We start from the raw sequence: 27,595 nt of genomic DNA, 5'->3' as shown, positions 1-27,595 counted from the left end.
CTGAGAGAGAGAGAGAGAGAGAAGGAGGGGGGGGAGACCAGGATTTCAGAAACCTTACATTCTGGGTATACTTTATAAGGCTCTTTGTCTAGGGCCGGGGTTTTTTTTCCTTTCAGGACGTGGTGTTTCTTAAGCTGTGTGTTTAAGGCGACCCTGTGTTTAGTCTTTTTCTCCTCTCTCTCTCTCTGTCTCTCTCTCTCTCTCGCTCACGGCTTTTATTATTCTCCTCTTCCCTTCGCCCTTTCACCTTTTCTCTCCCTTCTTCTCAGCTCTGCTCTCTCTCTCTTTCCTAGTAACTAGTAACGAGGTTAGCTGCTCGCCATTACTGATAATCTCCTTTGTAATGCTCTATGGGGGTACGTAAGAGAGAGAGAGAGAGAGAGAGAGAGAGAGAGAGCGTCGGGGATGAGGGAATAATTAGAATATACGACTATCTTCGAACACTTCTTTCATTTTTACGTTACTGCGTTTTATAAATGAAAGAATCCCGCTAGATCCAAAAAAAATCTCAAGTACGAGCAGTAAGCTTATACCTCTGGGCCAAAACAAGAGAGAAAATCATCATCATCATCATCATCATCATCGTCCCAACCTGCTTTTACCTAGGGATAGTTTGAGGTAGGGCTCAGAAAACAAACAAAAGGAAAGCACAAAAGAGGAACTATTGACGGCAGCCACTGAAATGAGCCGGACACTCATTCACCTGCCATCCAAGCCCCCGGAATCCTGGCTCCACCTCATATACTCAACCATCTGCACATATTTTATAGTATTTTCCGTTTCAGGTGATACTTACGTTATTTTCGAGATACAATTAGTCCGTGTATTATCAGAAAAAGTGCCACCCCCTCTTCATATGCTCACCGGAACCTAACTGATCCAATCAAGTAGATCTCCAGTCACTTCCCTAGCCTCATCAGCCTAAATATCACACACTCTTGCACGCTCATTCACTATATTGCACACATTCACCATATTCACCCACTTTCTTCTTGACCTACCAGGCCTCCTCTCGCCTTCAAACTCACTCACACATAGGCCTACCATTCTCGACACCCTCCCTACAATACATCCATTCTCTGTACATGACCCTACCACCTCAGCACGCTTCTTGCGTATTCCACATCTTTCATGAATGACAGTACTTCTTATTCTATTGAATATGTGCGTGTGCGTGTGTGTGTGTGTGTGTGTGTGTGTGTGTGTGTGTGTGTGTGTGTGTGTGTGTGTGTGTGTGTGTGTGACATGCAGACAGACAGACGGAGAGTTTGCTGTTACTGACCTGTCGTATATGACCTGGACAGTGAGGTAACCGGTGACCTGACCACTCGGCTCCTCCAGCTCGGTCAGGGTGACGGAGGTGTCTGAACTGACGGAGTCGCAGGACATGGCGCGCTTGAGTGCCCCCATGCTGTGATGCGGGTCACCCTCCCCTCCGCTGCTGAGGTACCCGGCGGAACTGGGCGGGGTATCGCTGAAGGTGTGGTGCGAGGCTGCGGAGTTTGGCGGGGTGGGGCCTCCGTGCGGTGGGGTGTCCAGTGATAATCTCCTCCCCGCCAGGGTGAAGACGCCAGGAGAACTCGGAGATGCTACGTCAGCTGAAGCCCGCCGGCTGCCCAGACTCCCCTGTCCTATCCTACGTGGGCTGAATGGGCTGTAGGGCTCGGCGGAGACCGGGGGCGTGTCTGTGGAGCCCAGTGAGGCGGTTCGTGCTGAGTTGGGCGGGGTGGTGGGTATCGTGGAAGTAGCTGAAGCGGGCGGGGATAGAGGTAAGGTAGCCGAGGAGGGCGGGGAAAGGGGTGGCAAAGTAGCAGATGATGGTGGGGTTTCTAGAGCATTGAGGGTGAGGGGCTTGGGATGGTCCGGGAGTTGTCGCAGTCTGGCACTGAGAGATGCGATGTATTCACGTACACGACGTGTACTCTCGTCCTCGTCTTCGTCCTCGGTCGCGCCCCACTGCCACGAGAACGGGGAAGAGGCAGACGTGCTTGAGGGAGTGAACGTGAACGTGTACGAGGACGACGTGGTGGCCGAGGGTGAGACGGAGAGGGAGCTGCCACCCGTAGTGGTAGTGGTGGTGGAGAGGGAGGTGGAGAAGGAGGTGGAAAAGTCGCTGGTGGTGGTGGAGAGGGAGGTGGAGAAAGATGTACTTGTGGTGGAGAGGGAGCCTAGAGTAAAGGTGGAGGGTGAAGTGGTTGTGGTGGAGAGGGAGGTGGAGAAGTTACTAGTGGTGGAGAAATTCTTGGTGACTGTGGTGGGGGAGGTGGAGTAAGAGGTGAAGGTAGTGGAGGACAGGGAATCTAGAGCAAATGTGGAGGATGAGGTGGTTGTGGTGGAGAGAGAGGAAAAATAGGAGGTGGTGATGGTGGTGGAGGGGGAGGGGGAGTAATTGCTGGTGGTGGTGGTGAAGGAGGTGATGGTGGCGGTGGAGGGGGAGGTGGAGAGGGAGCCTAGAGTAAAGGTGGAGTCTGATGTGACCTGGGTGGAAGCTAAAGTTAAGGTGGAAGGTATGATGGATGCGGTGGATGAGAGAGTGGAATCTGACGTTAAGGCAGTGGAAAATGAGGTGTAGGAGGTGGAAGATAAGGCAGAGGTGGAGATATGGCAGGTGGAGGGCAGTGTGGAAATACTTATGATATCTCTGGTGGAGTAGAGAGGTAAGGCAGAGGTGGTGGGAGATATGGAGGTGGAGGAATAGGAGGAAATGACTGAAGTGGATGAGGTATATGATGTGGAAGTTAAGGCAGTAGTGGAGGTGGTTAAGGCAAATGTGGAAGGCAAGGCAGAGGTGAAGATGGTGGTAGGAACCTTCGAGGGGGAGGTATAGGAGGTTGAAGTGGAAGTGGATGAAGTACTAGATGGGGTGGATGAATTGAGTGTGGAGCTTGAGAGAGAGGTGGAGGAGGAGGTATAGGAGGTGGAGGCATAGGGTGTGGAGGAGGAGGAAGAGGTAGAAGAAGTGGAGGGGGAGGTATGAGAAGTGGAAGAAAAAGTGGAGGTATAAGGTATACTAGTGGAGGTGGAGGAGGTGTACTGAGTAATGAAGCTATAAGGTGTGGAAGTAGTTGTGGATGTGGTGGAGTTATATGACGGCATGGAGGAATATGTGGAGGCATATGGAATGGAGGAGGATGTATACGGTATGGAGGCAGATGAATAATTCGAGGTGGAGATTTGTGGTGTGGAGGTGGAGGTATAAGATGAGGTTGAGGTGATGGAGGTATACGGAACTGCTGTGGAGGTACCTGACATGGAAGTAGAAGAATAACTGGAGATGGAGGCACTAGGTATGGAAGTGGAAGAATAACCAGAGGTAGAGGTACTAGATATGGAAGTGGAAGTATAATTGGAGGTGGAGGTACTAGGCTTGGAGGTGGTGGGGGAAGTATAAGCTGCAGTGGAAGAATAATTTGAGGGGGAGGTATAAACAGAAGTGGAGGCATTAGTTACGGCGGAGGAGGTATATCTCGAGGTGGAGATCGAGGCATAGCTAAGTGTGGAGGCATCAGAGGTGTAGATGTGAGTTGTAGTGGAGGTAGCAGGCATGGAGGTGGAGGAATAACTCAAGGAGGAGGCATAAGAGACGGAGGTATAGGCTGTAGTGGAGGTATTAGGCAAGGAGGTGGAGGTATTGGGGTTGGAAGTGGAGGTGTCGGAGGGCCACCAATCGTCGGAGGCATCCCTAGGTTCCTCGTGCACCTCCAGCTGCCTCATTCTGGCCTCCACCTCCGCCAGCCTGGAGGTGATGTGGGGGGAGTAGGGGGAGGAGGGAGGCTGCGTGGCTGTGTTGGGGGGAGTGGCTGGAGTGTCGTATGACCCCCATACGTTTATCTGGAAGGAAAAAGCAAGAATATTAATGACTATTGACTGATATAACCTGATGCCTCTCCTACCTGACTAGACAAACGTTCCACAACCCCCACCCTATCTGCCGAAAGGAGGATGGTAGACTGCAAGGGGACAGCAATTTCAGCCTACCGTCTTTCGAATTCACATCTGGTTGAGCCTTGGACCACAACAACAACAACAACAACCCCTTCAGTACGAGAATTATTTCTTCAATTAACCATCACAAGGCAGTGGTGGCAGTAGTGGTGGTTGTAACCCCACGGTCGTCTGAACGTAAACCCACTGGACTGCAGGCCAAAGATCCCCTTCTTCCGCAGTGCACCATTCTCCTCTCGTGAAAAAAGGAGGGAATTGTATAACCAGGCAACTCCGTCGCCCCGTCATATCGAGTCAGCACGTTAAGGCGTCTCTCCAGCCGTCCTACAGATACTCATACAGCGCACCATGCAGGGTGTTAGAGAGTCCTCACCACTGTCCGAACAACAGGTACAGTACAACACATACACCGTGTTGGGATCCGGTACTCCCTTATGGTAGAGAGCGACTCACCAGGGTCGGATCAGGAGGCAGCAACCGTAAACCAAAATAAGAGCAGGATGTGGTGCCGTGTCCTCTACTTAGCTTGTCACTCCGGCACAGATTACTGACATAACCCAATTACAGTTTCCCATTACATTTTCTCCTCTCTCTCTCTCTCTCTCTCTCTCTCTCTCTCTCTCTCACGGCTGTTTTCTAAGATTCAACTATTTAATTAATCACGCTTTGTCTCCACACAATACCATTGCCTACACTAGACTCTTCTTCCTTCCCAGTAGTTCCTTATATCTTGTCTGCTTCTGTCTTTGAGTTTTTGTAACACCACTTCTTTAGCGATTTATTCTGCTTATTACGTTTTATCGTGTATATTACTGACGCAAAACTAAGTCGATATTAAAGTTAAATACAGTGCATACAAGAGAATGTTAAGATGAAATATGCAGACTAAACTGCTAAAGAATAGGAGTTACGAAGCCTGTTCTACCAGAGTATGGTCCTTTTCCCCGTCGCTACTGCAGTGCCTCATTTGTATTCACACACTCGCCTCTTCTTGCCCAGCCGAGTGCAACAAAGAGGCCTTCATTCCCTCTAACTGAGCTTTTCGCCAACATGCACCAAGTCAGCTTACATTCCACATTTCGCACCACAAAGGAAGCACGCACACACACACACACACACACACACACACACACACACACACACACACACACACACACACACACACACACACACACACACACACACACACACACACACACACACTTAATTCATTCTTAATTTAGCTCTCATCTTGCTTTTATCGATTTCCCGCTCTCTCGTAGCCAAATCCTTCACATCTCCTAAAAAAAAAACATTCGCCATGTCTTATCTCAGCAATCTAAATTAATCTTAGTGCCTGAAATACCCATGAAATTCTTGTAACAATAACAAAAGAATAAAAAGGATCGGTAACCAGTAGCAACAGATTCCAAACACGAAGGAAGTTTTAGAGGCCAAACTTCATTACGTCGGCAGTGTTGTTTTGACTCGGTTGTGGTTGTTGTGCTTCTTCTTGCTCCCCTAAAGTTGGTTCGTTTTCACCTGACAAAACTGGACCATTTCCACAGCGTACGTACTTAGATGTGGGTGCATGAAATTCGATTAGCCTTTTGTATGGGGTCAGAATAAGTCTCCTTAGTTGATAGTCAAAACAGTCCTCAAACCTGGACATCAGTCAAGCTGGAATTATGGATATTTGTCAGGTTGGAACAAACGCACTATAGTTCTATTAACCCCTTCAGTGTAAAAAGTCTCCCTTAAACTGATTAAATAGTCTGAAATTAAAAAAAAAAAGGAAAGAAAGAAAGAGCGAAAAGAAAAAAGTGCTTAAGAAAGGAACTTCATTACCTGAGGTGACTTGTCGTGGGTGGGTGGCTGTGATGGTTGTGGTGTGTCGTCAGGATCTTCCAGTTCAATCAAGTTCACCTCACTCTCTTCCGCTTTCCTTTGCCCAGTTTCGCTTGCTTCGTCAGCCTTATTTACCCCCTGGGCACCATCACTATCTACCCTGTGTCCGGTACTACTATCCTGACTATCCTTATCACCTGTTTTGTGTTTTCTTGCTGAGGGATCAGTTCTGCTTCTACTTCTACCATTACTACTACTACTATCATCACGGTTTTGCTCTCCGCTTTTCTTCTCACTAGTTTCGCCGGCACTGCGCACTAACACTTCACTTGTTCTGCCTGTTGTTAACCGCGTTGTCGTATAATCTGGTACTGTTGAAACTGTTGCCGCATAGTTCGGTATTGTTTGTTTGCCATCCGTTGTCGCGTAGTTCGGTACCGTTGATATGTTGTTCTGGTTGTTTCGGAAAGAGGTACGATCGAAATCTCGGTCGTATTTCGCATTGTTATTATTATTGAGTTTTCGGTTGTAAGTGGCCTGCGGGAAGGCATTGTACTGGATGTTATTAGTGGTGTCAGCGGTGACGTAATCAGTGCTGTCACCTTGCTGCTGGATGGTCGAGATGGTGGAAATGGTGGCAGCGGTGGTCATGACAACACCACGCCCGTTCATGGCAGCCATTACCTGACTCTCACCCCCAGATATCCAGACATTCATTGGCTGTGGGGCTTCTCTCTGGGGGACTGCGTCTCTGTCTGGGGTGGCATCTCTCTGGGAAGTGTCTCTTTGTGGGGCGGCGTCCCTTTGGGGTGCGTCTTTCTGGGGGGTGTCTCTCTGAGAGGCGTCTCCATTGCGCGTGTCTCTCTGTGGGGCGTCTATCTGGGGTGCGGCGTCTCTCTGTGGGGTGGCATCTTTCTGTGGTGCGTCTTTCTGTGGTGCGTCTCTCTGTGGGGTCTCTCCCTCGGGGGCGATGCCAGACTCTGAAGACTCGTCGGGGGGCACCCAGGAAGCCCTGAAGGGGTTGGTAGAGCCGCGTTTGGGACTCCCTTGTTGAGAGGTAGCCAGCAGTTCCTGTGGAGGCCAGAGAATAAACTATGAAAAAAGTGTGGTTTTATGAGAGTGAATGAAATGTTTTAAGTTATACGAGATTGTTTTAGAGGTTTCAAACTGCATCAGAGATATTGAATTGTATTAGATGAAATGAGAGCTGAGTAACTTCTAAAAAGTTTGATGAGAGAGGAAAGGTTGTATGAGAGAATAATGTTTGTATAAGAGAAGTGTGGTTGTATGAGATTATATTAGGTTATATGAGAATGTATGACATCTTATAGACTGCATTAGAGGTATTAGAATGTATTAAATTCTATGAGGGGATGTAATGAAGGTTTGGCGAGACAGGAATGTTTCTACGAGAGAAAAAAAAAAAGTTTACAGAGAATATATATGAGAAAGAGATTGCTTGGAGGAATAAAAGTTATATACATTACATAGGAGAGAGATGAGATTGAGTGAGAGAAAAGAGGCTGTGTGAGAAAATGTATATAAGAGGTCAGAAGTAATAAAATGAAGTAGAAAAAAGAAGCTAGTGTGTGTCCCGTGTGTGAGTTAGTGAAACCGGGTGTAGAAGACCCGTAGAATTTGTGCCCCGTGTTTGAGTTAGTGAAACCGGGTGTAGAAGACCCGTAGAATTTGTGCCCCCCGTGTTTGAGTTAGTGAAACCGGGTGTAGAAGACCCATAGAATTTATGCCCCTTGTCTGAGTTAGTGAAACCGGGTGTAGAATTCCCATAGAATTTTGCATTTGTGTTCCCGCGGCCCTAAGATGATCCACAGTACATCCTCCGAAGCGATTTTGTTAGCACAGTCTATCTGTCTATCTATCTGTCTATCTACAGTATCTGTCTATCTATCTATCCATTTATTTAGCATATTCTTTCTGCCTACTCAGCACTCTCTTCGGCCTGTTTTATTCATCAATTTATTAATGACTATATTCCTCCCTCCTTCTCTCTCTCTCTCTCTCTCCATCTACTTATCTACCTGCCTATTTATCTATCCATCTCTCTATCTATCTCTCACCTTGCTAGAGTCCCGTCGTGATATTCTACCAGTCAGCGAGCGGCTTGAATCCCGTCGATCTAGCACAGGAGCAGGTCTGGAGGGTTCTGGGGGGGTGTCGATGCTGGCTACGCCCCCAAGACTACTGCTTCCGGGGGAGGCAGAGGAATAACCCCCCTCCCCCCCACTGTCTGGCCAACCGGGGATTCTGTGAGGGGGGGGGGAATCAGAGAGAAAGAAGGAGGGGGGGGGAAGGGAGAGAGAAATAGGAAGAGCAGGTTAGAGACGGGAAAGAGAAGGTGGAAGGAGTCAGTTAGATAGATAGATGGATGGATGGATGGATAGATAGACAGATAGATAGATAGACAGACAGACAGACAGAGAAGAAAAAAGATAAAACCGGCAAAGAGGGGAGAAAGAAAAAATAATTCGTTAACGCTTAAAAGTTATCAAAACAATTCTTAAAACTCTTTTTTTTTATTACCTGAACTAATCCGACCAATCTCTCTCTCTCTCTCTCTCTCTCTCTCTCTCTCTCTCTCTCTCTCTCTCTCTCTCGTACCCCATTCATCTCATACACAGAATGAAGTGATTTTTTCCTGCCATTTATAAACGCTATTGTTACTAAAACAATAATACTAACAGTTACATAGAATTCAGTTATTCAGCTCTCGGCATAATGATGTCTTTTTTTTAATTCTTTCTATATCCAAACGATTTTATTCAGCTGAACTCCTTTCCATTCCTTCAGTTCTCTCTCTCTCTCTCTCTCTCACCTGTGCTGGGGCGGTGCCGGGGCGGGTCGCAAGGGCTGGGGGGGTAGGGGGTCCTGCTGGGGGAGCCTCTGAGCGGCGGGAGCCTCCTCGACGCAGCTTAGGTCGTCTAGGTTGGTGAAGCGTTTGTAGGAGCCGCTTCGGGGCCAAAGACCTATCCAGTCCAGCTCCCCTTCAAGCTGTGTGTGTGTGTGTGTGTGTGTGTGTGTGAGAGAGAGAGAGAGAGAGAGAGAGAGAGAGAGAGAGAGAGAGAGAGAGAGAGAGAGAGAGAGAGAGACAGGGTAAGAGGAGAGGAGAAATAGGGGGACAGGGACAGAGGAATGAGACAGGATGCCGAGAAAGTGGGAAGGAAAATAACAAATTTCTATGAGACCACAAGGCATAATAAATAATAAACAAGACAACATTCACAAGCCCATAAATTTTGTGTATATATGTAAATAATATATATGTATGTATATAAACTCAAGTCTCAGCAAAACCAGTGAAAATTCCTGCAAACTTTATACAGCAATTTCTTAGGCCTCGGGGGCGTAGTCGAAATTGCTTATCTAAACTTTGGACTGTGAACATTACGCCGACTTGCAAATACCAGCTTATTACAGTTCAGTTCAGTTTTGGTTCACATCAAGGTATGCATGGCCTACTCAAAGTGGCATGAGAGGCTTGGTAACACCTCTTCTTTAGCGAATTATTTTGCATACTACACGCTAACATTCCGCTGTATATTATTCAGTTAACTGCAGATTCGACAAAGTGATTTGCAACGAGAACGTGCGAGAAAATACTGAGATGTAGTGTGAGGCGCAAATCGCTAAGGAAGAGTTGCTACGATAGGCACTAAAGTCAGTAAATATATACCATAGATACTCAAGAAATTACCAAAAAAAATCGAAAAACAAAGAGCAAAAATGACTAAAACTTGCTCTACAACTCCAACGAAAGCAATCTGACCACTGGCAAAGGGAATACCGTACCACGAGCGTAAAAATAAAATGCAACGCTGATGATTTTCTTTTAGGCCGCCACTCCCTTCTGTTGCATTGCTTCTCCTCTGTTCAAAAGGAAGTTGTTTTGCCTAGATTGCAATTCCATGTATGTAGATTTGTTCGTGATTGCTGTTACATGTTTGCAGACTTTGTTTTGGCGGGAAAAAGAACCAGATTCTATAAAATGATATTGTAAGGTGAACATATTTACTAATTTATTTATTATTGGTTAGGGCGCCCGTGGGTCTAGTGGTCAGGACGCCTCCGTCAGAATGAAACCCGTAGATAATGTAGGTTTGATCCCCAAGAGGTTTTTCGATCACATACTGCCATCTAGGGAAGCTGGCTGGTCATCCACCCTTAAAATAATGTCCTGGAATAGAGCAGCCTAGCTTCGGGCCCCTATACCTTGAAAAGAGTCATGTGGGATTGACTGATTCTGTTTATACATTTCTGTTCTGATTTTGATTTTCATTTCATAGGTCTGTGGGGTAAAGCGAGGATTCCGTGGACATGAATGATGTGTGAGTGACTGTGTAGCCCTGGATTTCACTTGATGTACTACTGTTAATAGTTACCCACTTCTAATACTTTCCTCTTTCCTTGATTCTGGATCCTGCACTTCAGGTTCCTTTGACAAAATAGTAGTGGTGGTGGTAGTAGTAGTAGTAGTAGTAATTGTAGTAGTAGTAGTAGTAGCAATAGTAGCAGTAGTGGCAGAAACTGTAGTAGTAGTAGTAGTTGTAGTACTAGTAGTAGTATAGTAGTTGTAGTCATAGCAGTGGTGATGGCAGAATCAGTGACGACGACGATGATGATGATGATGATGATGATGACGAAGGTAGCAACAACAATCACAATAACCAATCATCACCATCATCATCGCACATACCAGATAGCTCCGGCCGCTGGTGGTGGATCGCTGTGACCTGCAGAGGCGGACCTTCTCCTCCCTGGCAGCCTTGATCCACGCCTCCAGCCACGCCCACACGCCCATGTAACGCCCCAGCAGCCCCAGAAGACCCACGATGCCCACCCCGCCCACCACCGTCACACCCACCGCCCACCCCGACCCCATGCTGAGGAAATAGAAGGCTGGGTTAGGTTAGGTTAGGAGAGAGAGAGAGAGAGAGTAATAAAGAAACCCAAAAATCGATGGACCATTAGGTGGGTTAGACAGAAAAGAATGGAAATAAAGAATTACGGTTAGATAAATTGACAGGCGGATAGACAGGTTGACAGACAGATAGGTTGGCTGAGTTAGATAGATATCGATTGATACAAATATTATAATATGTAGATGGACATAGAAATACTGAATAGGGACAGGTACATACAGGTATAATTATCATGTGAGTGGATAGATAGATAGGTAGATAGACAGATAGAGCTTGATAGACAGACAGACAGATAGGCTGTTAGGTAGGTAGGCAGATAGACATATATAATTATAATAGCCACTCAGATTAATTAAAAGAAATAGTAATGCATCAGACTGAGACAATTACATCAATTTTTATCCCAAGGTGTAATAATGGGATTCTCTCTCTCTCTCTCTCTCTCTCTCTCTCTCTCTCTGACACTTGATCTCGCAGAATTAAGATCCATTAGAGAATAATTCTGGCAACATGGGTAGAATTTATACAATCGAAATAATTAATGTATTTCTTGTTACTTTTGATTTTCCATAAGAGTTCACGGAAGTGTCTTTAACCTCCTCAACGCGAGAACTTTTGGTCTTTACTATTTTCAGGCTAATTTCTTCAGATCCGGAGAGGTTTTTCGAGCTCAAGGGGTTAGAGAGAGAGAGAGAGAGAGAGAGAGAGAGACCCTTCCGCGGGAGAGCTCTGCCCTAGTTTGAAAAAATATATATATATTCAGGTATATCCATACTGTATAATTTTGACGAAGCAAATCAAAGCCAGCAAAAGACGTCACCATTCCTGCAAGTGATATCCCTAGCATATCATGGCAGATGGTGGCTTGGGAAATTTCGTAACACACTTTCTTTGGCGATTTATTCCTTACAAACCTCAGCATCCTTTCGTATGTTACTGATGCAAACAAATTTATGTCGATAAATAAACGATATAAAGAGTATACGGTACATGAAAAGTTTATGGTGTAATATGCAAAATAAATCGCCAAATAAGAAGTGTTACGAAGCCTCCTACACCACTTGTAATAAGACTCTTAGCACCTAAGTGGTGGCATTTGAGGGCAGCTCGAGACCTCTGTCTTTCTGCGCTCTCTGCTTGCATGGCTTCCCCTTTAAGGCAGGCACGCAGCAACGGTCTATCTCCACTGTGCCAGTCGTTTTTAATTATATATGATTAGTTTATATTCTTTTCCACGTTCTCTATATATAGTATGGCGATATTATAATGATTTATGTAATACAGAGTTGGACAGTAAGGCGAAGTAATCAAAATAAGTTGCTTAGGAAAAGGTGTTAGGGAGGTTCTTGAGCCAACGAGAAGACGGGCCTATGTGACATTACAAACTTCGTAGCACCCCATCCTTGGCGATTTATATTGCTTATTAAATATTAACGCCCGCTTGTGTGCTATTTGTATCTTTTTTATACCGAAGTGGGATTGCATCAGTGACATGCAAGAGGACACTGAGGTGCAATATGTAGAATAAATCGCTAAAGAAGAGGTGCTACGGAATCTCCCAGTCCATTTACCCCACCCTCACCATATTACCACCCCCACACCATCCCTTACACCACACTACATCACACCACCAGCTCACCATCACCCACACCACATCATCACCACACCACCACCACCACCATACATCACCACCACACCACCACCACATCACCACCACTACAGGCACCACACAAACATCACCATGCTACCACCACCACCACCAGTCACCACACCTCCACCACACCACCACCAGTCACCACACCTCCACCACACCACCCCCAGTTGGCCCCTCCGAACACTCATTCCACCTGCATAATTCACACCACTGGGAGAGGAACAGAGGCCGTCTGGACAGTGGAATGATGGAATGGACAGAGAGGTGATTGGGTGGACAGAGGTATGGCAGAATGACACGAAGGATAGAGTGGAACTGACAGTGAAATGATGGAATGTGAGTGGAATGATGGAATGAATGGTAGAGTAGTGGAATGATAGAATGAATGGCGGCATAGGCAGGAAAATGATGGATAGCATAATGAACAGTGGAACAGTGTAATGAACCGAAGAATGAAATGGACTTGAAAAATATTTAGAATGATAATTACTGTGTACATTCCACAGAGATGAGGTTGGATGCAGCTGTGGGGATTACAGTACATTAAATTACATTACTTTTTATTACATTACACTATACTGCACTGCGTTACACTGCATTACATTGTGCTATACTGCATGACATTATTTCAGTATGACTTGGTAATCAGGGAAAATTAAATGGGTAGTGGGGAGTGCTAGTTGAAGCTATTAAGTGTGTAAGTGTGTGTGTGTGTGTGTGTGTGTGTGTGTGTGTGTGTGTGTGTGTGTGTGTGTGAGACAGACAGACAGAGAGCGATGGTCTTTATCAGATAGATAGATAAGCAGAGAGAGAAATATTAACTATCTCCTCTGTCCTGGAAAAAAAATATTTAACTCGTCCATGCCATAAAAAATATTAGAGTGCGTTGCTAGGTTACAGTGTTTACGTGGAGACGCGCTGGGGCCCATCAGGCAGGGAATTATATCTTTACTCACTTTATTATATCTTCACTCATTATATCTTCACACACTTTATTATATCTTCCTTATTATATCTTCACTCACTTTATTATATCTTCCTTATTATATCTTCACTCACTTTATTATATCTTTACTCACTTTATCATATCCTCACTCACTTTATTAATCTAGGACCTGCGCATAAGGGAGCGTTTTGAGGCTTATATTTGTTTAACATTCTGACCTTATTAACACAGCTTTCATTTGCCTGGATTTATCTGGCTGACTTATTGCCTTTCTGCCTAATCTATTTAATCTCTCTCTTTCTCTCTCTCTCTCTCCTATTCTGTTTAATGGCCCGGTGGTTAGCGTACACGTCTCGTGATGAGTGCGCCCATTGTCTAGGGTTCGAATTCCTGGCGTGGAAGGCATTTAACTAGGATGCTGGCAGTACGTCCTTTCATATACTGTAGTTGCCTATGCTCCCACCCTATCGGTTGTATCGATGACGTGTGCAGACTCTGAATCTCGCTGTCAGAGTCACTTCCACAGGCATTTCCCGCCACACGTATATATACACCCTTTCCCATTAGAACTTTGCCAGCATGAGGAGGGGTTAATTTCTGGTTATCACTTTCCCTCAGGAGAGAAGCTTCGAGGTCTAATAACTGATAATAACTCCTCCCCTGACTGGTAATAACTAGTCCTATAAGTGATAATAACTAGTCCTATAACTGATAACAACTAGCTGAAAAAAGTTACTCCATGGAAAATACCGGACTGCAAAGAGAAAATACAGTGAAGAATTTTGGCCTGGCAAATTCCCTCCCTTGCCTCGACCCCTACTCCCACCCCGACCCTCTCCTTCGCCCTCACCCTCTCGCCTCCATCCCACCCCCTCCACCCCCACCTCGCAACGGGGAAATTAACAGCCATTATTTCTGAGCACCAACACACGAGGGAACGAGATAGACAGGAAAGTGCATACCTCTTCCAGTCCCGTACGTAGGGTCGGGGACAAAATGTTGCACAGCACATCACATGCTTCTCACTTGTCTTTGTTGGCTAATATTTCTAAGCTGAGAGAAGCCTGGTATGTTTCTCCGGCCATAAATACACAAGTTCGTCTTATTCTTCATTACTTGTGTTTTTCTTTTTGCTCTGGTGAGTATATTCATAAGCTGGTAGAGTTTTGGTTTGTTTCTCAGGCCATAAATCACTCTCTTGGATAAAATGCATCAGGAAGAAAAATGAAAGAAGTGGCCTAAGCATGAAGTAAACGTACTGGAATAACAAGCAAACTTTTCTCCCTGACTATACCCTTCAGCAGTGGCGTACCCAGGTCTCGCTGGATGTGGGGGGTAGATAACTAGGGGCCAAGACCATATTTTGGGGGGGAGAGGCTGAATGCTACTACACACTGTATACACGTTAAATATTCCTAAATTTAAAATGGAAGGGGATGAGGAGGCCAACTAAGCGTCTGTCTGGAATCCCGGCCCCCCAGGCTTCCCCCCGTAGCTTTGCCACTGCCCTTAAGACAGACAGACAGATGAAAAGTATAGCTGCCATTACTGCACTTAACACAGTGAAACACAATAAGGAAGAATTTTGTTATATGGGCCACTTTGTAATGTAAATGTAGTTATTACCCTTGGACGGTGGATGGTTAGATGATACTTTTAAGCACTCGAAATGACATAAGGGCACGACACAGTGATATATGCAAGGTGCCCTGGGATTTTTATTTAAAGAAAATGCAGGAGATTATTCTAAATCGATTAATACTAGAACATGATGCTACTCACAAAGAAGTGCTATGGAAAGGATGTAGAGCCTTTGCACAGTGTTTTTTCTGCCAATAAGCTACGTGAAATAAGCTACAAAAAAGCGAAAATCCAGGCCAAGTTAACGTGAAAGAACTAAAGAATACTCGTACTCTCTTGATCTCATAACATCGTAAGGTTACAGCATGACAAACATATAAAATCCAATAAACTACAGAAAAAAAGAAGTATGGCCGCAAGTTTTATATTCCTCGGGATTTCGGACTGGCACATCAGCACTCCGAACTATACGGCAAAACACGAAAATTTTTGAAGTTATTTTCCGTATTCGTCTCACACCTCTGTGAAAAATTTGTTTCTACTACGAATCAGTGTTTGCATCATCATCATCAGAATGTATCATCATCACCACACTGCATCATCATCATTGTCAGTAACAGCATCATTACCATTATCACCACCAGCACCACCACCAATAACACCATCATCATCAGCGTCACCACACCCCCGCTACTCCTGTGCACTGTTATCATTTCACAGTACTCACGCTTAGCTCGATATCTTGGACTTTTCTCACTATGCGCACGTACACCATACAAATACACGGTACACCATGTCCTCACCCACCTATACAATGCATAATACAGTGCATAATAGTATTAACACACAGGTGCTGCCATCATTACTACTGCCACTACCACAATTGCAAACCACACCCCACCACACCACAGTACTACCACACCACTACCCTTGTTATTAACAAACCATTATCCCTACCATTATCACCACAGCCACAGTCAGTACCACAAAACACCGCCCCACCACAACCACAACCAGCACCAGCCACAGTCAGTACCACAAAACACCGCCCCACCACAACCACAACCAGCACCACCACACACCAAACCACACCCACAACACCACCACACGCCAATCCACAACCACAACATCACCACACACCACCACACAACACAGCCACAACTAGTACCACCACACCACACTACTACACCAGCACATCACCACACCACACAAACACAACCACACCACAGCACCACACCACACCACCAGGACGCAGCTCATTAATATTCCCAATCATCCCACAGACCACACTAGACAACACACAGCCACAGTGCTCTTCCTGCGTGTTTGTTTGTTTACTGGTTGCTCGTGTGTGTGTGTGTGTGTGTGTGTGTGTGTGTGTGTGTGTGTGTGTGCGTATTTGACGTGGGAATGTATGTGTTTGTGTGCGTGTAACTTTTTGTTCTTGACTGATTTACATACTGAATCTCTCATTATAATAGATGAAAAATTGTTGGTCATTGATTGGGGTGATTATCTCCGGGTGGTTCGTGTGTAGTTCATCTCTCTCTCTCTCTCTCTCTCTCATTCCTCGCCGCTTTTTTCTCACATATGCCAAAAGACGGACCAAAGACGAAGCCAGCAAAAATTTTACTCTTTACAAAGAACGTGAGATTAGAGAGAATGAAAATAAAGATCCGCTTATTTCGGGATGCCAGGACACGTTGAGGTTTGAGAGACAGGGGGTCGAAGCAAGAGGGAAAAGAGTTAGATATTCAGAGAGAGAGAGAGAGAGAGAGAGAGAGTCGGACAGAAGAAACGCAGACAGACAACATACTCATAAATCTTAACGTTACCACACACACACACACACACACACACACACACACACACACACACACACACACACACACACACACACACACACACACACACACACACACACAACCTTCACTGTTCTATAGCCTCCCTTATCTCCTTATTTTCTCATCTTTCTTGAACCCCTCCCTGCCCACGTCCACCCCTCTCTCTCTCCCTCCCTCCTCTTCTTCTTGCTTTCTTCCCTCCATCCTTCACTGCCTTTTTAATTGTCTCACTTCCTTCTTCCCTCCTTCCCTCCCTATCTACCTCCTGCCTCCCTATGTCCTTCGTTCCTGCCTCTACCTCTCTTTATTCCTCCCTCCCTCATTTATATTCTTTTTTCCCTCCATATTTTCTTTTTCCTTCTTCCCTCCATCTTAACTTCTCTTCTTCTGTCCTTCCTTTCTTCTCCTTCCCTCCCTCGCTCCTTTTCTCTTCCTCTCTTCTCTCCTTCCTTCCCTCCATTTCTTCTTCCCTTCGTTCCTCATCCTCCATTTATTTCCCTCCTCCCCTCCTTTCCTCCTCACCGTCTCTCCTTGTCCCTCCCTACACTTTTGTCCGACAAGCACCAGAGTAAATATTTGAAGCGTTCTCTCTCTCTCTCTCTCTCTCTCTCTCTCTCTGCAGGTCACTGGCATCTTTAAGGCAGTATTGTGACTCCCTTTCTATCTATCTGTTTATCGTTTCTCAGGAACTAGATCTTATGTCAATATATTTCTGTCTACTTGTTTATCTGCCTCTACATCTGTACTTATTTTTTATCTTTGTTAGTCTGTTTGTCTCTTCCTATATCTCTGTCTATCTGTCTATCTGTCGATCAACCTACCTCTTTACAGTATTATCTGTACCTACCTACCTACCTATCTGTCTTTCCATCAACCTACCTCTATACTACCTACTGTACCTACCTACCTACCTATCGATCTGTCTGTCTGTCTATCTGTCTATCTGTCTATCTATCTATCTATCTATCTATCAGTGTATCTATCAATGCCGGGCAGCCGACCATTGTGAAGCCACCGAGGACTTATCACAATTAAAGCGAATAATTCTCTCTCTCTCTCTCTCTCTCTCTCTCTCTCTCTCTCTCTCTCTCCTGTTTACCTTTTCCTGACCAGTTGAGCGTGCGCTTTGTGTAGAGGATTCAGTGTCGGCTATTTTTATACATTCTTCTCTTTTTTTTCAGTCTTTTGTGATGATGCTGTGAATTACCTTCCCCTTTTGCTTTTGTTTTCATGAGACATATTCTTGATGGGGCTTTCTATTTCCATTTTCTTTTTGACCGAAAAGTAATTGAGTTTGACCGAGGCGTTATTTTTTTCTTTTTCATGTTTCATTTCCACAAGGGTGTGTGGCAGTAGGCTGGTTAGGAGGAGGATAAGGAGAAGAAGAAGAGACGAAGAAGAGACGAAGAAGAAAAGAAGACGAAGCAGAAGAAGAACAGCAAAAAAGATAAATAAACACTGTATGATGACCTCTCTCCCCGCCCTCCTTTCTCCCTCCTTGCATTGTTATCCTGAAGACTCACACAACGCATTCATTATACTCATTTCCCCCTTGCTTGACCTACATCCTTTCCATGGCACTTCATCGTGACTAGTATCATATTCTAGTGCTAATTTATTCCAGCTACCCCGCACTGAAGAAGGAAGTATCTGAACTCTGGCCCAAGTTACAGTAAAAATAATAATAATAATAATAATAATAATAATAATAATAATAATAATAATCCATTTTTAACCTACCTTATAAAAATAGCCTCGACAGGACAAAATAATAGAACTGTTGTTGTCTCCTTTCTTGTGTTGCTTGTACGATACATTGTAATACAGGATGAAGTGAGTGGTATGTGAGTGTAACTATAGTGATCGAATAAGTTATTCAGTGTATAATGGCATATCATCATCATCATCGTCATCATCACCACCTCTAGCACCATCATCATCATCACTATCATCATCATCATCACTATCATCATCATCATCATCACTATCATCATCATCATCATCACTATCATCACTCAAACCCTCTCTTACACCTGAGGATAGGGGTGAGGTAGAATCCAGCAACACAGAAATATATAAAATAAACCTTGGAGACCTATCAACAGCATACCCAGTGAAATGGGCCACACAGTCATCAACGCATCACTCAAGCCTCTGGAATCCTGGCTCCATCTCACAGCTATAATCATCTGCACATTTTTTTCTTTTTTTTAAAAGCGCTTCACCTACACCAATCGCCTAAAATCAATCCGTCAACTACCATGCTGTTGATAACGATAACGATAGAGTAATAATAATAATAATAATAATAATAGATTAATAAATAAAAATCCTTGCCACAACTCCTCGCACGTAATTCATCCAACCAGCTCGATCCCCTGTCAGTTTCCTAACTTTTTCAATTTCTCTCCTTATCAATTATCTATCTTTCTGTCTATTACCAGGTGCCTTATTCCCGGAATGGGCAGCCACAAACAAATCACCTTCATGTTATCCTGTCCTCCGCCTTCAGGCTGCCCTCTCTCCAGTTCATACACACCTCCAGTTCAAATACCTCTCTACTCCATGACTACATCTCTTCCCCGGTTTCCCCCTTCCCCTCCACACACACACACACACACACACACACACACACACACACACACACACACACACACACACACACACACACACACACATTCCTAGTCAGTGTCTCATTCTCAGTTCTCTGCACACGACCAAAGCCATCTCAAGGTACTTTAAACATTTTCCTGCTCATTCACATCAACATCACAACATTCCTTCACTTCTTAGCAGTTACTGTACACATAAAACACACACCTGTTAATTATGCAACAGGTTAAGCATCATATTTCCATAGTCCTGATAACGAAGGTAATAAGGAAAGGTGCAGTGTTATACTTTATATACATATATGCACATACGTAATTACGTGTGTATGTAAACATGTATGTGTGTATGGATGGATGGATGGATATGAAAACATTTATCTTGTGTGAATGTATTTACGAGTATATGTACTGCACTATGTATGTATGTATATATGTATGTGTGTGTGTGTGTGTGTGTGTGTGTGTGTGTGTGTGTGTGTGTGTGTGTGTGTGTGTGTGTGACTGTTTTTAGTGTCTTCAAAATCTCAACTTTTTTCTGTCACTCAGCTACGAAGTTTTTTTCGTATCGTACCTTTTGCGAGAGATATATCGCTATGGTTACGTGTTTACTCTCTCTCTCTCTCTCTCACACACACACACACACACACACACACACACACACACACACACACAGTGATTGCTCCGAGCCTGGGCGGCAAAAATGAGGTAAAATATTAATAGAAAAAACTGAGAAAAAATTAAGTGGCCTGGAGATGACTCTCTCTCTCTCTCTCTCTCTCTCTCTCTTTCTATCTATCTATCTATCCATCTACCAATCAGTCTCTTTCTCAGTGGGTTTATATTATCTACCTCCTCTCTCCGTCTATCTGTCTATTTATCTGTCTGTCTATTTACCTATCTATCTGTCTATCCATCTTTGCCAGTCAGTATACATTTCTGCTCTCTCTCTCTCTCTCTCTCTCTCTCTCTCTCTCTCTCCACGGTTTTGTTGAATGAAACGCTAAGCAAACTTACTAAGCATTTTAAAACCCTTACTCACAATCTCCACTGTCAACATTGACTTTCGGTCGTGTCAGATTTGTTCGTCTAAAGCGTAAGCCACGGAGAGGATTATAAGGGCGGTTCCGTTACACACACACACACACACACACACACACACACACACACACACACACACACACACACACACACCTATATATGCGAACAAGTACGTACATAATTATATAAAGCATCTCTTCTACATCTATTTATTTTGCATATTACATCTTACAGTTCTCTTTTATGCATATGTATGTCGTTCTAGTATCTACATACAGTATTTCTCATCAGTAACATACAAAAGGGCACAGGTGTAATATACAGAATAAATCGATGCGGAAGAGGTGTTGCGAAATCTATAAACCCACTCAAAATACCACCCTTAATCCATTCACTACAATGACACTTTTTGTATGAACACTATTCCCATTCGATTTCATTTCTTTCCCTGAAAGTTAGGTCTGACTCAAAGGAGTGAAGTCAAATACAGATAAAACACGATGCACGAAAGGCGTACAGGAAGGGCAGACAAATGAAGAGCGCCGAGTAAACTGCATCCGAAGAACAAAGGAAAAAAGAAGTTTGAGCCATTGAGGAAATAAAAAAGGTACAAGTGTCTGTTTTTGCTGGGGAGAGATGCCTTCACACAGTGACGTCCCTATAACTATGCTCAGTTCACCTTCACTTGACCCAGAATTACGTCCTGTGGCTGCCTTTTTCGTGGGGGTTAGTGACAGAATAAGACAATACTTTGGGTTTGTACTCTCTCCACAGCACTTCTTCATGACTAGCATCATTTTCTAGTGTTAATCTACTGTTATAACTCGGTATTTGAGATAGGGAGATGGCAGTTTTAGGTCAAGTTAGACTAAAAGGAGTATATGGATCTCTAGTGCCTGATTATGCAAACATACCTCTACTCCCTCCCTATCCCCCGAAAGGGAAATGGTAAATCGCAGGAGGAGGGCCTGCAGCCCACCGAGTTCACATCCAGATGAGCCTGGGACTACAATAACAACCCGATAACGTCATTTAGACATATGCATTCTTTGCTGCATCCCAAAAAAATAATAGATAAATAAGCGAATGAAAATGCCAACTAGTTTAATGATTATCAAGTGACAAAAGAAAAAACTTTTAAACAGACAGAAGATGAATGAAAAAAATGTGCTGAAAGAAAACATAGGAAACACTGTTAATAAAAAGTCTACCAAAAAAAAAAAAAGAAAAGTCTACTCAAAAACTCAGAGGAAAAAGCATGAGTCAGTTTTGTGATGAGTACCGAGGAGTAGATTATCATTATACACACACGAAAAAGATGGAGACGGATGGTTTTGGAAGAGCAAAGAAAAGATATACAATGAACAAATTAGCTTGTATAAAAAATAAAAGTTGGGATTTATTTTCGCATTTTGTTGATGCACGACAAACAGTGGATTATAAAAACACAGACAGAAGGCGAGAAAGAATAATGCAGGACTGGGAACAAGAAGAAGTGCAGTTAATAAAGACCTAGCATTCAAAACACAACAACAAAATGTAAACCTAGACGCTCACACAGACAAAAGAAGACGGGAAAGAATGATGCAGGGAGGTTTTTAAGGAGTGTGTATGCTTTTGCATTTATTAAATGCTTGGAAAACAACGACGAAGAATATAATGCTAATCTACTTGATGCATGACAATCAGATTATATACACAGACATGAGAATATTGGAAAGAACTACCGAGAGAGGATAAACGGAGACGAGAAGGAGATGACGGTAAGGAGTGTGTATGTGCGTATAGTTTATAAATCGGTAGCACGCAAAAAAATACGCAAAACAGAGGATAATGAAGACGGACACACAGAAACAATAGAAGACGGGAAAGAATAGCGCAGGGAGGGCAGAGAGTGAGGAGGTGGTGGCGGTAAGGAGTGTGTATGTGTGTGCGTCAGTCATAATGCAAGCACACTAGAACGGTCCCCATGTCAACACCGTCCCTCGCTCCCTCCTTTCTCTCTCACTTTTCTCCCTTTTTTTTTTCGACTTTCTTTCTCATCTTTCCCTTTTTCTCATTTTTCCTTTTTGCATCTACCCCACTTAAGGCTTTCCCTTTCCCATGTTTTCCCCTCGATTATTTATTTTCAGGTTTTATCAAGGTTATATATTTTTTCTTCTCATTCTCTTTTATCCTCTATTTCATTCTTACCTCCTTTTTTCTCTGTTTTTACCCGTTCACCTCTCTCTCTCTCTCTCTCTCTCTCTCTCTCTCTCTCTCTCTCTCTCGTGTTCAGGGTAGACAAACAGACAGGGAGACAGACAGGGCTGACCTAGGCAACCAAAGAGCAACAGGTTGGGGTGAAAGGAGGTGCGGGTGAGAGGGGAGGCTTGAGGGATAGGGAATAGGTCTCTCTCTCTCTCTCTCTCTCTCTCTCTCTCTCTCTCAAACACACACACACACACACACACACACACACACACACACACACACACACACACACACACACACACACACACACACACACACACACACACACACCTGCTATCATCTAGGTTAACACCGACATAACCTGAACAAACACTACTGGAGTTACACGATAATGATTATAATAGGAGAATTAGGATGCATCTTTTCCACTAGTATGTTAAGTATGCGTCTTTATCTGTTATGATCTGGAAAATTGAAGGTACGTGACTATGTTGTTTTTGTAGATGACGGGCTGTCCGGTTATAATGAAACCACCAAGTGAAGGCGACCCCTCCTGCACCAGTCCTTACATTTGATTGACGGGAGTACTTCAACAGCCTTAATCCTTGGCTCTGTGTTTGTGAGGGACGCCTACCTGGAGTGGCACCGATATATCCAGGCGGCTGCTTGACCCGGCTATACAAACGCCCCTCAACTCAGTCCCTGGCCGTCTTAAGCTTGGTGGTGGACTGCAGGGAAAGGGCAACTTCAGCCTGCAAGTCACTGGGTTCCCGTTCAGCTGAGCCTGGGATCACGACAACAACCACAAGAACAACACGACTTCTGAATGTATAAATAAACTGCAGGAGTAATGGTTGCTCACATATACTGTATTATGATAGCCTAGAATGTAAAAAACAATATGCTTTATACACTAAGATATTTTTGCTCTCTCTCTCTCTCTCTTTCTCTCTAATGTGGATATTTGGGTCGGATTGGATATTCCATTTGCCTGTTATGCAAAAATACTGGTGATTGGTAGAGAGAGAGAGAAAGAGAGAGAGAGAATTTACTTTTGTGTTTTTAGGATGAACTATTGATCTCTATCTCTCCCACTGTCACCTTTTCGGCCTGTGTGTGTGTGTGTGTGTGTGTGTGTGTGTGTGTGTATTATTAAACATTCTGTAACTTTATCTAGGATAGGGGAAGGCTCTCACCCTCACCTCACCTTCCAGCTTCACCCCCACACACCCCACCCCCACCCCCACCCTCACCCTCACCCTCACCCCCACCCCCACCCTCACCCTCACCTCTCACTAACCTTCATCCCTACCCTCACCCCCACCCTAACCCTCACCCTCACCCTCAGCCCCAGCCCCACCTTCACCCCCACCCTCATCCCCACTCTCACACCCATTCCCACCCAATCCTCCACCCTCACTCTCACCAACACCCCCTCCCTCACCCCCACTCTCACCCTCACCCCCACAGCCATCCCCACCCTCACCCTCTGTTTTCCTTTCATTTACTCCTCCACTGGACCTAAGCCTCTGAGAGAGAGAGAGAGAGAGAGAGAGAGAGAGAGAGAGAGTTCGTGATATCGTGAGGGACTGCTTATTAATCTCATCTTGACTAGCAGAGTAGGATGCTAGGGTCGGGTTCTGTCTGTCTATCTATCTATCTCTATATATCTATCCATCTGCCTCTGTTTTTGTGCAGCTATTTTTCGGTCTGTCTGTCTGTCTATCTATCTATCTATCTATCTATCTATCTATCTATAGTGAGGGAGGAAGGGTGCATATTTACTGCCTGGCCTCAGGGAAAGGGCTTTTTAGTCTGTGTTCAGAGTTGGACACAAAAAGAAAAATTATTATTATTATTATTATTGTTATTATTATTATTATATTTTTGATGTCATTTTTGTTGCTTTTGTTGCTATTATTTTTATTATTATTATTATTATTATGATTATTTAATTATTATTATATAAATTATCATCATTATCATCATTATTGTTATTGTTATTGTTTTTCTTCTTATTATTATTATTATTATTATTATTATTATTATCATTATTACTATTGTTATCATTATTACCAGTATCATCATTATTACTATTTTATTAGTGTTCATGTGTTTTCTTCAGCTCGAGTACGTAATTATTATCTTATTTTCCCTGCTACTTCACTCTTTGCTCTTTAACTTGGCCTAAAACTGGCATACCTCCATCTTGAATGCTAAGCTGTAATAATGGACTAACCGTAGAATGTGGTGCTAGTCATGAGGAACTGCTTTGGAAATGATATATTGCCGTAGCATTCTCTCTCTCTCTCTCTCTCTCTCTCTGCCAGTCAGCAAAGTGAATAAGATGTAAAGGAACGAAAAATCTGGGCCAAGTTAAGGTGAAAGGACTATATTATGAAGGAAATATTAAAGCTATAGCTAAGCCCTCTAGTCCGAAATTTGTCTTATAAGCTGAATAAAACTGTCATAAAAGAGCAACAAAAAAAATAATGCGTCCTCGAACTGATGGGGTTGTTGTTGCTGTGGCACCGGGGACGTCCGCACCGTGAATGCGTTGGACTGCAGGCTTAAGTTGACCTTAATTCCACCATCCTCCTTGCAGGGAATAGGGAGGCACTCGCAGGACGTTTGTATAATCCGTCAGAGGAGCCGCCCGGTTATATCAGTGCCACCACATGACGGGGTCTCTCTCCAGCAGCAGGTTGAAAGAAGGAGTGGCTGGCATGGCTTCTTTCCCTGAGCACTTTGGTGATATTTCTCTTAATCTTTTATGTTTTCCTGTTCCTCCCCCTCGATCCTGCCCAACCCATTTGAAACAGTAGAAAGTAGGGGTAGGGTGATGATGATGATAATGACGATAATCATCACCATCATACAATAGGTTCTCTCTCTCTCTCTCACTCTTCCTCACCCTCTCTTCCTATCCTCACCCTCACTCTTCCTCCCTCCTTTTTCCTTCATCTCACCCACCCTTCCTCTTGCTCCTTTTCCCCCCCTTTATTCATTCTCCTTCACCCAGTCACCCTCTTATTCTCCCTTCCTCACCCTCACCCCTCTCTTACTCTCACCATCCCGTACCCTCACCCTCCCTCACTCCCACTTTTTCTATATATTTTCCTTCACCCTTCTCTCTCTCTCTCTCTCTCTCTCTTTATCCCTCACCGGGCTCTCATCACCCAATGTCTTATTCAATTCCCTCGAGTCGTGATCAATATTAACTCATCTGGCCAGGTATTGTTGTTCCCTATTACTCCATACACTCCGCTTTCTTCCCATCTTAATTACGTTCGGAGGGGAAGAGTAGAAAAAATAAATGATAAAATGGGATTATTCCAGAAGACTATTAATTTTGAGTTTCCTTCTTTTTATTCCGTGGATTTTTCCCCATCCTTCTTGACAGGCCCTAAAATATCGTCAGTTTGATTGGTTGTTACTCGTTGCCCCCAGGGGAAATAGAAGAAAAAAAGATAATAAATGCCATTATTCTGGATGGCTGTTGATTTTGAGATTCATTTTTTTTTCTTCCATGGATTTTCCCTTACCCATCTTGACAGGCCCAGAATTTCGTCGTCGTGTTTTGTTGTTGTTGCTCTTGTTGTCCTCGAGCCTAAAGATGTACTGTGGTTGGTTCCCCTCAGTTGGTTTGTTTACGTTTCTGAGGGTATTTCGGCACTGTTGATCTGGGCGATTTGGAATCTTCGTACACCGATGCAAGCTCGGCCAGGTGTGGCGGCATCAGGGGGTTAAGGTCATAATTTACGTGCATGCATGGCGGATTTCCTTGCACCTGTATGCGTCCGTCCCGAGCCCAAGCTTGTCCTGTCCGCTTTGTCATCGATCACCGTAACACCCATTGCTCTTCCATCCTTCATCTTGGCTCACTTTATTATCATTTGGAGTCATCTGACCCATAATAACCGTGAAATAATGCCCGACCTTTGCCTTCAGCCATTCATTCTATTTCCCCTTGTAAATTTGCCTTTGGGGGGTTTTCTTAATGTCGGTGCTACGCAAAGATGAAAGACCTCACCTGAGGGACAATGGCGTTTGTTTACGTGGGAAGGTGATGTGCTTGGAGAGTCACATCTTGCCCCTCGCTTTGCTTCTTCTTCTTCCCCCTCCTGGCTGTCCTCACCGCCACACTCTCACCACCACACTGCATAACCTGCCCGGGCCGCCTCCCCTCACACACACGCACACGCACACACACACACATGCACACACACGGACACGCACGTTCTCTCCTTATTGATTCCCTGGCAGGGCGCGTGCGTAGGCTAGCTCACAGGGCTCCATATTTATGAATTTTCTTGGGCTTCACGGTGTTCCTTATTTACTAACGTCCTCGGGATAAATTGTACGTTAATCTTTGTTTATACTTTTATAGTTACTCATACGACCGCCAAACATTTCACAACCAAAGCAGAGTAAACATTAAGGTGAAAAAAAAAAGTCAAAACGATGTCTGATAATACTAAAATCCAATGCAGATTTGTTCATCGTGCAATTTAATTAGGCCTTTTGATAAATGTAGCCCCAGCGCTCTACCTGAGCCCTTCCATTCCCTCCATCCCTTTCCCTTCCTCATTCACTCCCTCTCACTTTCTCTCTTCCGGAAGGCCTAGAGTCAGAGCCACCACCACCATCCCTAGCGGCACAGCGAGGAAGTTAGAACTCTCCCTCTCAAACCTCTCTCCCTTTTCCCTGCTCGCTCACTCACTCTATCTCTCATGTTCTCTCTCCTGGAAGACGTAGAACAGAGTTAGGGCCGTATTATTAAAACTGAGTGCTCCAAGGTGCGGACAGGCCCTAAATTTCCGACGATAATATCTGAAGCGTGTGGTTATGATAGAACACGGCTGGCTTATGCGTCTTTGCTGGCTGCACTATGTAATGTGGGGTGCAGGCTGATTACATTTTTATTGTAAAGAAGAAAGAACCAAAGACTGTAAGCTGGCAAAGTTGTTAAAAAAAAATAATAAAGAAAGCCAAATTTAAAATCTATTCATTTCGAG

At 44.2% G+C, this 27,595-nt stretch overlaps 1 protein-coding gene across 1 annotated transcript in view; it reads right to left on the bottom strand.

Annotated features, from left to right (window-relative positions):
• LOC145406811 (uncharacterized) overlaps window positions 1-10,669 on the bottom strand; it is a 47,031-nt gene extending 36,362 nt beyond the window's left edge. Inside the window, exons 1-6 of the mRNA XM_080277908.1 lie at window positions 10,484-10,669; window positions 8,606-8,781; window positions 7,851-8,037; window positions 5,773-6,843; window positions 2,146-3,831; window positions 1,283-2,082 (exon numbers count right to left, since the gene is read on the bottom strand). Coding sequence (XP_080134034.1) covers window positions 1,283-2,082; window positions 2,146-3,831; window positions 5,773-6,843; window positions 7,851-8,037; window positions 8,606-8,781; window positions 10,484-10,669 — 4,106 coding nt within the window. The remainder of the gene's footprint in view (window positions 1-1,282; window positions 2,083-2,145; window positions 3,832-5,772; window positions 6,844-7,850; window positions 8,038-8,605; window positions 8,782-10,483) is intronic.
• Window positions 10,670-27,595: the final 16,926 nt, after the last annotated feature.

Source organism: Coenobita brevimanus, chromosome 71, assembly GCF_032717465.1.
Source record: "Coenobita brevimanus isolate Jiangsu-jjx chromosome 71, ASM3271746v2, whole genome shotgun sequence".
Lineage (NCBI taxonomy): Eukaryota > Metazoa > Arthropoda > Malacostraca > Decapoda > Coenobitidae > Coenobita > Coenobita brevimanus.
This window is presented reverse-complemented; position numbering and strand designations above follow the sequence as displayed.